Genomic DNA, 15,504 nt, shown 5'->3' with positions numbered 1-15,504 from the left:
AAGGGGTGAGGGTGGGGGTGGGGAGCGGGCGGAGCCAGCCCTGTGGGCTAACGGAAAGGAAGTGGGAGAGGCCTGGGTGTCTCCTGTGGGGGAGAGCGGTCATCAGAGAGGTCACCCATGGTCCTCCTCCTTTTCCTCCCCTTTGCCCCTCTCTGAAGTTCCTCATTTCTTTCTGGGCCAGGAGAAGGCTTTGCCACCCTGGCACTGCCAGACATGGAGGGAAGATGTGTCAAGGAGGTAGGAGTCAAGTGTGTCGCTCCTGCTGTGGTGCGTGGACTCAGTTCTTCAGGTGTTCGCGGTTGAACCGAGCTGTTCGGAGCACCACCGCATGTCTGCACACACGAGGATACCATTAAAAACAACCCGAAGGGCCAGAGCTGTGGTACCTGGAAGTGGCAAAGCCCGGGTGCTCTGGAGGCGAGGAGCAGAGCGGGCCGGCAGGAGAGGGCCGTGGGGTTGGGAGCGAGACACGCGTGACACCACAGCAAACAGCTGGAGGCCCGGTGCCCAGTGAGTGTGTGAGGTGCACGCTGTCAGCACCAGAGGCACTGGGGAGAGGAGAGACATGTGGGCTGCGGCAGACAGGTTTCCTGGAAAAGTGAGGGGGGACTGAGCCAGCCCGGGAGGATGGGGAAGCTTCTGTGGGCCCCTCCCCGAGCTGGGGCTCTCCTCTCAAGTTCCCAGGGTGACAGTTCAGTCTTGAAATTGAAAGCAAAGCTGAACCAAGAGCGCAAACCCACACAAGGCACAGAAGCCATCTTCTCCAGCAGGTGGCGGTGGTGGCGGAGCAGCGATAAAGTGCACAGGGCCTGTGGCCCACCTGTCCTTCTGCCTCGGGGTTCTCTGGGGGCGTGGCCAATTCCGAGAGTCCCCTCCCCAGGAGCAGGGTCAGACCTGCTCTCAGTGAGACATTTCTTCCTCTATAGACTCTGCCCTTCAGAGCTAAATGGCCCCTACTTCCAAGGTAGACTGAGCCAGGCAGAGTCTGGAAGAGCACCTGGTACCCCATGTGTCCCTGACCCACACCCTCTCACACAAGATTTTTTCTGAGCCAAGGGAATTTTAAGGATTCTTCATGCTGCTGTCCCATCTGTAAGGACAGTTGGGGTGCCCTGATTTCTCCTGTGGCCACACCCTGGGGATTAATCTTCAGGGTGGAGAGAGCCCAGAGTCCCTCTATCTGTTACCTCCAGAGGAGGCAGGAGAGAACAGAGGGAGGATTCTTCACGGCCAGCTCAGGTGCAGACACTGCTGACAGACTGACACTGAGGCTCGGCCATTTCCCACTGGATGCAACTCAGTTAACTTCCTCTTTTTCCTTTTTTTTTTTTTTTACCTGCCTCCTTTCTTCTTCCCCTTTCTTCTTCCATCATCCTCCCCTTTTATCAGTCTGCTGGGTGGCAGGGTCCCTGCTGTTGGCTAGCCATCCTGGGAACAAAGCTCAAAGAAGGTGACTTACTCATTGCCCCTGTCTCTCCCTTCTCCCTAGGTCACTCCCGTGGTTGGCCCAGCCCAGCATGCAGCCTTGAACCTGGCATAGGCCACCACCTACTCCAGCTCTCTACACCCCCTATTTGACTGTGACTCGGGGTATAGGCTCTAAGTTCCAAGGTACCTGAATAGCATCTCTTTGTCAAGAACACCCCCGCAGCTCCAGAGGGCCCTGCGAATCCTGCTGTCAGCTCTCTGAGAAGACAGCATGGCTATTACCTTGCAGCCCAGTGACCTGATCTTTGAGTTTGCAAGCAACGGGATGGATGATATCCACCAGGTATGGCCCCAGAGAACAGAGCCCAGTCAGCCAGGCAGACGATTAGATAGACCAGACAGGCCATCAGACAGCAAGCCACCCAGCACCCCCGACTAGCCAGGCAGCAAATATTGATCAAGCACCTACTAGGTCCAGGCCACTGGGCCCGCATGCCAGCCAGACTGTGCGCCGGCTCGTCACTCTTGCAGCCAGTCCGTAGTCTTCGGGTGGTCACTCTGTGTGCAGTCACCAAGCCAGCCGTGTGGCTACGAAACATAGCAGCTGGGCTGTCAGTCGGTCAGCAGTGTGGGCTGAACACGCAGGTGCGCATAGACCCTCATGTGCACGTCTGTCCCCTTCCCTTCACCTGCAGTGTCACAGTGAGAAAGCTGCCGGGACAAACACACAGCAAGAGTGAGCTCTGCCAGCTGGCCTGACAGGGCAAAGACCAACCCCCGGCCCCTTCATACTCAAGTCTGTAGCCTGGTTGATGGGCCCTTCCATAACCATCTTTTCAGCCTCGATCTGAGGATTTAGATCTGGAAATGGGGTTCTCTGGTGGGGGAAAGGTGAAAAAGAGGACAGAATTCCAGCACTTGGGCCCCCACCGCTCCGTATCTTGCTCTATACTGGGGCTGAGAGGGCAAGTTTTCCATGCACTGGGCTGTACCCACTGGATGGTGTCTTGGCACACCCATCGCTACCCTCCACTGGTCTCCTTCCACAAACTGGAGAGGAGGCAGCCAGGTACGGTAGAAGGAAAAGATTAAGAGTCAGGAGTCCCGGTTTCTGATCCCAGTTTGGCCACACTGTCACGTGGGCAAGTCCAGTCACCTACCCTATCTGGCTGTCGTCTTCCCCTCTTCACCAAGAGGAGATCCAGTTGGATTATCTCTAAGGGCACCCCAGCCTAGTACTGATGCTCTCTGTGCTAAATCCTTGTGAGGACAGAAAACTTCGTCCAACCTCTAGCAGCCTACCCAGGGCTGCCCCCTAGTGGGCATTGAGCACATTGTACTTTCTGTCCCTCTGAGTCTTAACCTCAAATTGCACTGTCTTACCCAGTACGTGTGGTGGGCCTAGGCTCATGGAAGGCACCATGGGAAGAGAAGGGAGGAAAAATCTAACCATACCTGGTTCTCGATACTACTAGTCATTTTTGCCTGTTTCTGGTCAGCTCAGCAACTGTTACTGTTCTTCATGGAAGCTGTTCTTCCCTCCCAATCCCACACCTGCCCCTCCACCCTCAGCAGACAGCTTCTCCTCCAATTCACAGAGAAGCTCAAAGCCAAGGACACCCTCTGTTCTCCTCCCTCCTCCTTTGTACTGATAACATCACTGTTACTGTTTCCTTCCTGCTGACTCGGGACAAAGAAGTATCCCTCTTCCTTCCAGCGGTATCTCCTACCCATACGTAATTTCTTCTCTCCTGCCTCTGAGACCTCAACTCATTGGTCACCTCCAATGTCTCTCTCTTAAATCCTTCAGATCTTCCAGACCTTTCTCCTCAACCTAGAACATCTTCAGGTCTCCCCAGCCCTAAAAGAAACCCTTCTCTCCCTTCTACCCACCTCCTTCAAGAAACCACCTTCTTAACTAACTCCTCTCTGTTCATCAGTACGGTCTCCACCCTCTGTGCTTACGTTCTCACCTCCTTTCTCTCCCTTTTTAGGAAAAAAATTTGTATTGAAAAATGTATCATTAATACAAAAGAGTGTATAAATCATATATATATATATATATGAATAATTATAAAACGAACACCCATGAACTCACCACCCAGGTTAAGAAATAAAAGCATTGCTAGTCTCCTAGAAGTCTCTGATACCTAAAACATTGGATGAGAGCGGACTCTACACCGGGCCTGTTCTATGCGCTTTTTGCACATTGATCTGTTTACACAACCCTATGGGGTTGTTTAATATGACCACCCCAGTTTTATAAATGAGGAAACCAATGCACAGCGAGATCAGTTAGCTTGCCCGAGGTCCCACTGCTGCTAAGTAACAGCTTGCTTTCAAACCCAGGTTGTCTGGCTCTAGATCAGGACAATCCAGTGGAATTTTCGGAGATACTAGAAGTGTCCTGTATTTGCCCTGTCTGGTACAGGGCCACTGGTCACCAGAGGCTGTGGAGCACTTGAACTGTGGCTAATGCAACCGAAAGACTGGACTTTTAATCTTGAGAAAGTTTTACATTTACATTGAAATAGTCACTCATGCGTATGAGTACCATATCGGACAGATGGCTCTCAACTCCGTGGCCTTCATCACTACACCCGACTGCCTGTCTCAGTCCGTCCTCTCTGAGATCCATTGTAATGTGCCTTGGGACCCCAGCAGTCCCCTGAAAGTGCTCTAGCCGGGGTGACTACCCAGTGGTCAAACCCAATGACGTTTTATCAATTTTTATTTTTCTGCATCCTTCGGGAACATTAGGCAGAACTGAACATTCTCATTCTTTTTTCATGAAAAATGAATTAACAGCCCCATGAAAGAAAATTTGGAAAATACAGAAAATTTGAAAGAAAGGGAAAAAAGTCACCCAGAGTCCCACAAACAAAATATAACTATTATAAACGTTCTGGTATAATTCCTTCTATACATCATTTTGAAAAAGAGTTGCAGGGCGCCTGGGTGGCTCAGTGGGTTAAGTGTCTGCCTTTGGCTCAGGTCATGATCCTGGGGTCCTGGAATCGAGCCCTGCGTTGGGCTTCCTTCTGAATGGGGAGTCTTGTCCCTCTCTGTCGCCCCTCCCCCCCCGCCACTCATGGTTGCTCACTTGCACTCTCTCTCTCAAATAAATGAATAAATTAATCTTTTTTTAAAAAGACAGTTGCAGTCACACTCTTTTTTTTGAAAAAAGCTTTTATTTATTTATTTTAGAGAGCAAGAGCATGAGCAGGGGGAGGAGCAGAGGGAAAGGGAGATGGAGAGGGAGATAATCTCATGAGCACAGAGCCCTACACGAGCACCCGATCCCAGGACCCTGAGGTCAGTACCGGAGCTAAAGCCAAGAGTTGGACACCTAACCGACCAAGCCACCCAGTCACCCCAATCACTCTTTTTTCATTTAGGTTTGTTTGATTTGAGAACAACTATGTCCTCCAGGGGACAAATTCTCATCCTGATCATTGTGTCCACTCTAAGGAATTTAGTGACCACCCTTTTGAGCTCTTAGACACATATTTTTGACTCACTGATAGGTATCTCCGTGTTAAATATCTCAACTCACCATAGCCAGACACTGTTCCCCTTCTCTTTCTCCAAAAAGCTGTTTCTCCTTCACCTTCACATGAACAGTGTCCCCATGCACCCAGTGAATCAAGCTGGAAATTGGAACCCTCTCCCCCATCCAGACAGGGACTGGGCCCTAACCTTCTACCTCTACAATGTTTCTGTTCTTCTATCTTCATTGCCAGAGACTGAGCCCTAAGATGTGCACAGTCAGAGCCTCTAACCCTGGATTCCCAACCCTGACTGTAGGTTGAGTCCCTCACCTGGCTATAGATTGAGCCCCTCACCCTCGCCATTGACTAATCCTTTCAAACTGGCCTGAGAAGGAGCCTAACCATTCTCATAGACTGAGCACTAACCTTCGCCATGGATTAACCCAGAACTACACCCAACTAAAGATGCCCGCCCTTGATTGAGTGCAGGTGGTACAGAGCTAGCCCATCTCTGTTAATCAAGAATCCACTCAAAGCATCACCTAGTGAGGTTGGACCCGGAGCAATGTCATCCCAGACAAGGGAGACCCTGAGGGCTCCAAGAATTAGGAATTGCAAGAAGGGCCAGATTCTGGTAGGGAGGGCTTCCTGGAAGAGGCAGGTGAGCCTTAAACCGGATCCCTGTCTTGTCCATAGCTGGAAGACCCCTCAGTGTTCCCAGCTGTGATCGTGGAGCAGGTACCCTACCCCGAATTACTGCATCTGTACTCAGGACTGGAGCTGGACGACGTTCACAATGGCATCATAACGGATGGGACCTTGTGCATGACGCAGGACCAGATCCTGGAAGGCAGTATTTTGCTGGCAGGTTTGTTTCCTTCCTGGGCAGGGAAGTGCAGAAGAGAAAGGGGTTCTGTCTTCAGGGAATATCGTAGCCCACAATGGCTTTCCATGACTCCACGCAGCAAGGGCAAGACCCACCAGAGTGGGAAATTAGATAGGGTGGTTAGGACAAGCAAAAGGTAGTACCACTTCATAGAGGAGGAAACCATCCAGACGGATCCGTGGTCTTTCAAGATGGAGTGGGACGAGGAGTGGAGACCAGCTGGGGTGAGTGTAGAGAAAAGGGGGAGAGTTATAGTAGGTAGCATGCTATCCCCTTCCAGGGCCCTTGGCTCCTTAGCACTGTTCTCTGGCCTGGCCCCGATGATGGCTCTACCCCTGCCCTGAGCCCTGAGGGAAATTTTTTTCTGCCCCCTGCACCCCACATTGTGGAACCTGGAACCAGATGACAATGAAGCAAACTCACAAACCATGTCAACCACTGAAGTCTTGCTCAATGTCGAGTCTCCCAGCGACATCCTGGATGAGAAGCAGATCTGTAAGTGTGAACCCTGGTGCCTTAACTCAAGGCAGCAGAAGATGCCGTTTAAAAATATCACATCCATGTACTGGATTCGCAGGCACGTGTGTGCGCAGGCATATGTACTCACAGCCACTGACAGCCATGTAAACGTGCTCTTGAGCTGGGGCGGGAATGGGGTGGGTGCAGAGGGGCACTGTAGGCAGGGGAAAGGTGGCCAGGGGTACTTTCCTTTTCCAATTTTTGAATTGTAGTAAAATACACCTAACATAAAATTGACTACCTTCACCATTTTTCAGTGTCCAGGTCAGTGGTATTAAGTACATTTGTATTGTTGGGCAGCCATCACCACCATCTATCTCCAGAACCTTCCATCTTGCAAAACTGAAACTCTTTGTCCATTAAACACTAACTCCCCATTCCCCCCTCCCCTCACCCTCTGGAAGCCACCACTCTCTGTCGCCATGAATTGGACTACTCTAGGGACCTCACAGGAGTGGAGTCACACCGTAGTGGTCTTTGGGGACTGGCCTATTTCATTTAACATAATGATGTCAAGGTCTGTCCATGTTGTAGCATATGTCAGAAATTCCTTCCTTTTTAAGGCTGACTGCGATTGGCCAGGGTGACTCTTCGGTCCCCTCTGCTCTCTTGCCGGGCCCCCCAGGAAGACTATGCAGGGCATGGCTCACTTAGAAGTATGCGAGGCTTGGAGCTCAGCCCCTGTACCTCCCCAGAAGGCCCCCAAGGTGGGCTTCTGCCCCAGGCCCCCCTTAGGCCTTTGCCCGACTCGTGGACAGGAGGACTTCTGGCCCTAACTGCCCCTCCCCAAGGGGATGCTGGGATCCCGCGGGGTGGGGCGGGGGAGAAAGCCTGAAGCTGCCAGTTAAGAGTCCCAGCACTTCTATTCCTGACCCTGTCACTAATGTTCACTCAGGCTTCAGCAAATACTTACTGAATGCCTACACGTACCAGGCACCAACTTGCTGTGTGACCTTGGACACATGCCCTGCCATCTCTGAATCTCAGTTTCCTTATCAGGGAAGCAGAGGAGTTGGGCTAAATGATATCTAAGGCGCCTTCCAGTTGTAGAACAAGTGAATGACTAAATCGAGGTGGCCCTTTACCCTGGGTGTTGCCTGGAACTCCCCGACTCCCAGCAGTGGCTGTAAATGTGGCAGCCGTGATTGGGGCCAGCTCATGCCCACAACCCTGAAGATGTTTCCTCTCCTAATGGTGTGAGACACATGAGGCATTTTCAGGTGTATCCTGTATCTGGGGCTGCGGGGACCAGCTTCTCCACCTCCCCAGGAGCCTGCCATTCTCTTAAGTGCTGGGAGACCACACTCCCACCCCACACTGGGCCTCAGGCACCTCAGGCCTTTCTCTTTGCAGTCAGCACCTCCGAAATGCTTCCAGACTCAGACCCTGCTCCAGCTGCCACTATGCCCAACTACCTGTTTCCTGTCCCTGAGCCTGATGCCCTAAGTGGGGCAGGTGACACTGATGACCAGGAGGGGCATTGTTTGGAGGAGAAGGTCCCCAGAGAGGAAAGTGCCAAGAAGACTGGAAAATCAAAGAAGAGAAGTAAGAGAGAGAGAAGAGAGAGAGAGTCTTTGTGTCTGTGTGTCTGTGTCTGTGTGTCTGTCCATCTTGTCTGCCTGCAGGGGGGGTGCGGTAGGAGGGGGTGGGTCAGGGAGACAATAAGGGGTGAGTGGGTCAAGGCTCACAGACACATTCAGAGGACAGCTCTCTGGTGTGACAGGGATGGATGAAAAGTCCTCCCTTCTGTACAGCCTGGCTTCATCGGTTGGCCTGCCCAAAGCCTAACATTTCCCATGCCTCTCCTGCCAGCCCAGCATATATGTAAACGCTTGCAGAAATGCCAATGATCCCAAATGGGTTGAATCCTAGTCTAGGTGTTCGGACACCAGGCTTGGCCCCATGGCCAGGCCCTGGCCCTTTGGGGCCCTCTGCCTGTAAAAGACGCCTCATGCGGTGTGCTTATCTTCCTCAGACCTTGTGGAGCTTAGGCCATTTGTGGGAGAGGACTTCGGGCTTTCCCGAGCCCGATGTTATTGATTTCCTCAGGCAAGGACTGCTTGATAGTGCCTTGTCGGTGTGGCAACCAGAGCCCCAGTCTCACACTTACCTGTACAGCAGCTACACCTTTAGGCCGCCTTCTCATTTCCAAAATCAGGCTAGGCGGATTGCGTTCTTCAAAAGCTGACTTATTTGTCAGCACTACTCTGGTTGGCCACGTCGGCAGTGGTGTTCTGGTGTACCTTTGGGGCCTGAGCATGAGGGCGGGCCACCGGGTGGGCGCAGGAACCTGAGGGCTGTGGTTGCGGGGAGCCATCCTGGGCCTCTGGCCCTGGTGACCTGGTTCTTCCTTGTCTGCCGTGGCACCCCACTCGGTGAGCTCCATGGCCCTCCCTCTTGGGAGCCTGCCCTGGAGCACTCCGTGTGCTCTCAGCCTCATCATGCTCCCCCTGCCTTCCCCTCGCAGTCCGGAAGACAAAAGGCAGCCGCAGTACCTCGCCTGTCACTGACCCCAGCGTCCCCATCCGCAAGAAATCGAAGGACGGCAAAGGTACAGCTGGGAGTCAGGCCAGGTGGGAAGGGGGTCGGGGTGCCCGGGCTGCTCTTCACCACCTGCCGCTCTGCAGGCAGCACCATCTACCTGTGGGAGTTCCTCCTTGCGCTGCTGCAGGACAGGAACACCTGCCCGAAGTACATCAAGTGGACCCAGCGAGAGAAAGGCATCTTTAAGCTGGTGGACTCCAAAGCTGTGTCCAAGCTGTGGGGGAAGCAGAAAAACAAGCCCGACATGAACTATGAGACGATGGGGCGGGCGCTGAGGTAGGAGCTGCCGGGGCGGCGAGTCCCCACCTGCCAGCTTTGTCAGGCTCTTCTCCTCGTCCAGCACGTCCCTCCTGCTTCAGGACGGCTTGCCCCTAAGCACGTCCCCAGACCCCTTCTGGGAGGCACAGTCCCCTCCCTCTGAGAGATCTGTGCTAGCTTTTTCTCTTTTTATAGCAGAAGAGCCTTTTAGGGCCTCCCACCCCCACGAAGGGCATTCCGCCGGCCCGAGCGCTAAGGAGACAGGCCCGAGTTACCCATCACTGATCCTGCAGGCTAGGGGATGGCTGGGCTCCCCACCAGCCAACCCCTCTCATCCTTCACTCCCCTTTTTCCTTTGCCCAAAAGCAGGGTGGGGCTAGCATTTGAAACCCCTTTTCATGGCCCTTTGTGTCCTCAGGGCGAGATCTCAGAAATTTCATAAAAACCTTCCAAGTCTAAGAGTTGGCCTTACCCCTTCCATCTGGCTGCCCGGCCCTGGAGGGCAGTGAGTCCCTGCCTCACTCCCCACTCCCCGCCCCTTGTCCCCCAGATATTACTACCAAAGAGGCATCCTTGCCAAAGTGGAAGGGCAGAGGCTGGTGTACCAGTTTAAGGAGATGCCCAAGGACCTGGTGGTGATTGAAGATGACGAGGAGAGAAGTGAAGTCACGGCGGCCTCCCCTCAGGCCCCCACTCCCTCCACCTCCTCCAGCAGCAGCACCCGCCGAGCCAGCTCCAGGGTCTCAGCCAGAGCTGCTCCACCAGGCAAGGGAGGCCCTTCCTGGGAGAAGCCAAAGGTTCAGAACGTTGGCTTACAGCCGTCTGCGAACCTGGAACTGGGACTGTCTGTAGATGAGGAGATCCCCACTACCTCCACCGTGCTGGCCTCTCTGCCAGAGAGCCAGGCCAAACTCACCAAAGCCGGGAGGTAAGGGCCCCAGAGTCGTTGCAAGGCTTCCTGTGGTACCTCATATGGGGGGGGTGGAGTTTTCAGTTTGCAACCTCTTGCCAACTTCTGCTGTGTCTCCAGTCTCACGGGAACCTGACAGAATCCCTGGGAAGCCAGTGGGGCGCTTGTTGGTCAAGAGAGGAAAAGTGACTTGCCCACAGTTGCACACCAAAATAATGGCAAAGCCAGCACTTGACCTGGGCGGCATCTGTCACCAGCTGGGGCTATTTCCAGTGATCTCAGAGTGCTCCCCCCACAGCCACCAGGGACCTCCACATTGGGGCCCATCTCCCCAAGCCTCCTCCACTCCAGAAAAGAGGCAATGGAGAATGTGACAGAGATGCCCATTCTGCTTCCCTCAGGCCCTCCAGGCCCCCCTGGAAAGCCCTCACTGCTGCTTGTCCATGCTAAGCGTCTCCACATTTTCCCTGAGAAGGTTGGGTTTTGAGTTCTGTGTATGTGGCTCTCACCACACTTGGGGGTGAGGTGCCCTTCTGAGGAGGGAAGGTGATAGAGCCGAGTGGTGAGGAACAGGAGCTCTCAGGTCAGAAGGCCTAGGTGTGGGTCCCTGCGACTAGCTGTGTGGTCTAGGGTAGGTTACATAACCTCTCTGTGCTTCCCGTTCCTCAAACTGTAAAATCAGATTATTAATCTCATTCAGTGCGCGGGTTCTTTGGAAGATGGAGGGAAACACCGCATGCCAGTCCTTTAGGCTGACTCCTGACTTGTACTTAAGTGCTCAGCAGATGTTCGCCAATGCGGCAGCAAAGACAGAGGATGCCTCCAGTCAGCTCTGTTCCTCCCGTGCCCTCCCTAGCCAGCTGGGAGACGCCTCCTGCCTTGACCAAATCTGTGTTCTGTTTCTTCTCAGTGCTTCTTCACTGGCCAGCAACATCCACCTAGGAGTGGCCCCAGTGGGGTCAGGCTCAGCCTTGACCCTGCAGACAATCCCACTGACCACAGTGCTGACCAGCGGGCCTCCGGCCAGTACTCCTGCTTCAACACAGCTTGTTCTCCAGAGTGTTCCGCCTGCTTCGACTTTCAAGGACACCTTCACTTTGCAGGCCTCCTTCCCCCTGAACACCAGCTTCCAAGAAAGTCAGGTGGCAGCACCAGGGGCTCCACTGATTCTTAGTGGTCTCCCCCAACTCCTGGCTGGGGCCAACCGTCCGACCAACCCAGTGCCATCCTCCGTCGCAGGGGCTGGACCGGCAGGGCCCAGCTCTCAGCCCCCTGGGACTGTCATTGCTGCCTTCATCAGGACTTCCGGTGCCACCGCAGCCTCTGGGGTCAAGGAGGGGCCACTGAGGCCCTCCTCGTATGTGCAGGGCATGGTGACTGGAGCCCCCATGGAGGGGCTGCTGGTTCCTGAAGAGACCCTGAGGGAGCTCCTGAGGGATCGGGCTCACCTTCAGCCACTTCCAACCCAGGTGGTTTCAAGGGGTTCCCACAATCCGAGCCTTCTGGGGAACCAGACTTTCTCATCTCCCAGCCGCCCCACTGTTGGGCTGACCCCAGTGGCTGAACTTGAGCTCTCCTCAGGCTCAGGGTCCCTGTTTATGGCTGAGCCTAGTGTGACCACCTCTGGGAGCCTGCTGACCAGATCCCCAACCCCAGCCCCCTTCTCCCCGTTCAACCCCACTTCTCTGATTAAGATGGAGCCCCATGACATATAAATGAAGGGATCGGGGGAAGTGTGCCTCACCAGGCCAAGTTGAGCAGCGTTTTTATGTGGACTTCCTATAGCAGAGACTGAAGCAGGACACCTGCCCTTACTTTTCGGTGGGATCTCAGTACACCAGATGCCCTGTCCCTGACCCCTGCCCAGTGTCACCATGGCCAAGCCATGCCCAGTTTGAGCGTCCCTGGCGTCAGACCATGGCCTTCAAGAGCACTAGGGGATATGCTCTTGTCAGGGTAATGGGCTGACTGGGTGATGGAGGGAGTACCTCCTGAGAAGTTTGTGGCCAGGGCCAATGCAGGGGCTCCGCGGGGGCAGTCCTTTTGTGGGGCTGTTTCACCGTCTGCGTTCCCTCCACAGGGAATTTCCTATCCCATATGTGAATATCTCTGTATGTATTTGTGTGTACTCGTGGGTCTGTATCTTGGTTTCTTTGGGGAGGACGGGGGTGTAGCTGTGAGGTCTTCAAGGGTGTGTGTCTCTGTGGGTCAGCTGCAGAGATGGGGATTTTTTTTTTTTAAGGGAAAGCATTTCTCTAGTTCCCTTTGGACAAACCATTCAGTTGCCCTGAGGCTGTGGGGTACAGGCTGGATCCCCCAAATTGGGAGAGATGTCACAGAGCTGGAGCAGATCCAGGGTAGGAGAATTTCTATGGGCATGTGTGCTGGGGAAGACGGAGTTCAAAGGGACAGGGTCAGACCCGGATACGAAGTCCCCACACAGGGCTGGATTAATTGAATGTTTGTGCCAAGGGCCTGAGCTATAATACCAGCCTTCACTGGCACATTGGCCTATCCCCCCTGATCCGGGGATCCCTCTTGATGAGTTTCCCCCCAGTATCTCCCTGCTGTCCAGCATGGCTGGGGTAGTCGTGTAACAGTGGACACTGGGGCTGCCTCCCTTCCTGCTCGTGCGTGCCTGCTGCTCAGCCTGCCTTCTACTCACCTTGTAGGTTTGCCAACCCCCCACGATGGCTACCACAGACCTCGAGTGGACCGTTGGCCCTCATCTCCAACTCTTGCACCTAGCCCTCACTCGTACACCGAGAAGACAGGAGCCAGCAGATGTGAGCCCCCATGACACTTCTGTCTCTACATGGTTCCCTGCTTCCCTCTTTCCTCTTTGCGAGGACATTTTAACCTATCCTCTCTTAAGTGAACCCCTCGGCTTCACTCCTCCTTCCCCTTCTTGGAATTAGCTTGCCTCTCTCCAGCCATATTTGGGGGCAGGCTAAGAGCTAAGGCATGTCAGCCTCAGAAAGGATTCTGTGATCTGGTGAATTTGGTTAATGTGAATCAGTGCCCCAGGACTTTGGCTATGTTCTCAGTAGAAAACCATCCACTTGACCCAACTATTGTCCCAGGTTGTTTGATCTCTCCTTCTGGTCGCTGCCTAGGCTGTGCTCTCTCCTGCTCTCTTCTTGTTCTTCCTCCTCTCCCTGGAATGGAACCATTTTTGGGTGTGCAGGTGTATTTATTACACGTCTCCAGCACTTGGCATTAAAATGACTTTTTCTAATCTAATCTGTTCATGATGACAAATTCCTGATGGTGAAAGTGAAACATCCCGCGAAAGAGTCTCCTTCAAAAAAAAAAAAAAAACATTGCACAAAGGCACTGCATGAGATAGGGGTGGCCCTATCCACAAATTTCACAGAACTCATCATCTGAAGGTCACTGATACCGTTACCATGACATCAAATGTCTTCTTCACAGTTCTCAGTCCCCGTGAGCCCTGGCGGCTCTCGTGACACTACTTGCAACCCCCCTCCTGCAGCGGTCGCACCCTGGTACCTCTTGGTCGAGGAGCCGTTCCTGTGCTGGCGTCACACCTGCCGCTCTAAGTGTGGGCGCCCCCCATGGCTTTCTTCCGTTCTTCTGGCTCTGGCTTGGCTCTTTGGGGACGGGTCTGAAGTCAAGAGCGGCAGCCCCTACTTTTCTCCTCTGCTCCTGCTTCCATTTCTAGCAGCCAGCTGGACATTTCCATCCAGATGCCTATCGTACCTCAAAGACAGCCCCTCTATCAAAAATGGATTTTTTAAAAATGGATTTTAAAGTCTTCACACACACACACACACACACACACACACATAACCTTTCCCCTCAAAAAACAAACAAAAAGCTGTCATGACTTGCCTACTTCTGTTCACTGTACCACCATTTTCCCGACCTTCTAAGCTTGACATTTCAGAGCCATCTGATGGCTGCCTTCATTTGACCCTGTCCCCTCCCCCATCTCCTGAAGTCCAGGCCGTTTGCCGTGTCTCTGAAATCTCGCCTTTCTTCCACATTCCCGGAGCCTGCAGACCAGCTCAGACTTACCTAGAGCTCATCCCCCCTCCCAGACGCATCAGCACACACCACCGTGTGACCTGTCTCATCCCCTCCGATCTGCCAGGGCCCCAGTTCTGTTCTTTCTCCGCTAAAAGCCTTCAGTGGCTCCTCATTGCCTGTAGGTAGGAGTGATACTCAAAATACTAAGCCTCCAATCTGTTTCAGGCAGCTGGGCATTAACCCTGTATTTGCTGAATCTCGAGGCAGTCCAGGGGTCCTGGAGGAGGGAGGAGGGAGCACTTTATGGCTCAGAGCTGTAATTCCAAAAGCAAGGTCCCAAGTCACTGACCTGGCAAGGCCTTCACCATGAGGTCCCAACTGACTTCCCCAGTGGTCGCTCACTTTGTTTCCCTGACCCCCAAAGTACTGCTCCAGTCAGAGTTAGGGATTTGCTGGCCTTTCAGCTTGCCTCTGTTCGAAGTTTCCCACCTTTGTGGTTTTGCTTTACTTGGTTCTGCTCAACCAGAATGCTCTGCGCACCCTGCTAGTACTGATTAAATCGTATCCATCCTTTAAGACTTGATTTGTGGAAGCTGCTTCCCCAGACCAGCCCTACCCTTGCGTGAGTTCTTCATTTTAAATTCGTGGCAATTGCCACTCTTTGGGCAACTGATCGCGAACAGCCTGTGACATCTCCTCTGTTATAATCACAAACTGTTACTTAAATCTTCAATGACCTGGACCTATTGTGTCTCCCCAGTTCGTGTGTTACCTTCTGAGGGGCAGGGGGGCCGTATCACCCAAAGAGCAGGGCACACAATGAAGCATCTAGTGAGCACCAGCGAATATTACTGATTGAGCTGGTGAGAGATGGGGACCGTCTGAGGCTAGTGACCTCTGACCTCCCCTCTGCACAGGCACTCACCCCAGGTGCTCCACTGCCCAGGGCCAGCCCTCCCTGGCTCAGTGCCCTCATGGTACCCCCACTCCCAACCTTGCACCCAAGAGTTGTTACTACTTTGAACATCCCCTGACCCTAAAGAAACTTCCCTGTCCAGTTTCTTTTCCTAATACAAAGTGTTAAATTAGCTAATCGGGTCAACTAACCTGTGCTGATCTAGTTATGGGAGAGGGCTGGAGGAGAGCCTCAGGAGACAGGTTCATGTTCACCAGAGTCATGTGACAGCAACGTCCTTGCCTTTGCCATGGTGTATGGAGTCAGGAGACATGCTCCTCACCGCCTAGCAGCGGATGTATTGCTCCTTCCTCTGGGCTCCCACAGCACTTTGTGTATACCTCTTATTGTAGCACTTAGCACATGGTCGCTCCTTAGCTGTGTGTTTATGTATGTTGCCCCTCCAACAGACTGTGAGCTCCTCAAGGACAGGGACTGTGTGTTAGTCACTGATGTATCCCCAGCGCCTAGCACAGTGCCTAGCACACAGTAGGTGCTCAATAAATGTTTATCGAAAGAA

At 53.4% G+C, this 15,504-nt stretch overlaps 1 protein-coding gene across 3 annotated transcripts in view; it reads left to right on the top strand.

Annotated features, from left to right (window-relative positions):
• Nucleotides 1–15,504, top strand: part of ELF4 (E74 like ETS transcription factor 4) — a 39,013-nt gene extending 23,509 nt beyond the window's left edge. The window contains exons 1-9 of one of the 3 annotated variants that reach the window (XM_034649856.1): nucleotides 70–510; nucleotides 1,490–1,771; nucleotides 5,616–5,787; nucleotides 6,208–6,300; nucleotides 7,678–7,869; nucleotides 8,792–8,875; nucleotides 8,952–9,144; nucleotides 9,677–10,054; nucleotides 10,947–15,504. In XM_034649856.1, coding sequence (XP_034505747.1) covers nucleotides 1,700–1,771; nucleotides 5,616–5,787; nucleotides 6,208–6,300; nucleotides 7,678–7,869; nucleotides 8,792–8,875; nucleotides 8,952–9,144; nucleotides 9,677–10,054; nucleotides 10,947–11,751 — 1,989 coding nt within the window. In that variant the 5' untranslated portion in view covers nucleotides 70–510; nucleotides 1,490–1,699 and the 3' untranslated portion in view covers nucleotides 11,752–15,504. Of the gene's footprint in view, nucleotides 1–69; nucleotides 511–1,489; nucleotides 1,772–5,615; nucleotides 5,788–6,207; nucleotides 6,301–7,677; nucleotides 7,870–8,791; nucleotides 8,876–8,951; nucleotides 9,145–9,676; nucleotides 10,055–10,946 lie in introns of those variants that run through there. The other 2 variants (XM_011224123.3, XM_034649857.1) reach the window with 2 other exon arrangements.

Source organism: Ailuropoda melanoleuca, chromosome X (genome assembly GCF_002007445.2).
Source record: "Ailuropoda melanoleuca isolate Jingjing chromosome X, ASM200744v2, whole genome shotgun sequence".
NCBI lineage: Eukaryota > Metazoa > Chordata > Mammalia > Carnivora > Ursidae > Ailuropoda > Ailuropoda melanoleuca.
This window is presented reverse-complemented; position numbering and strand designations above follow the sequence as displayed.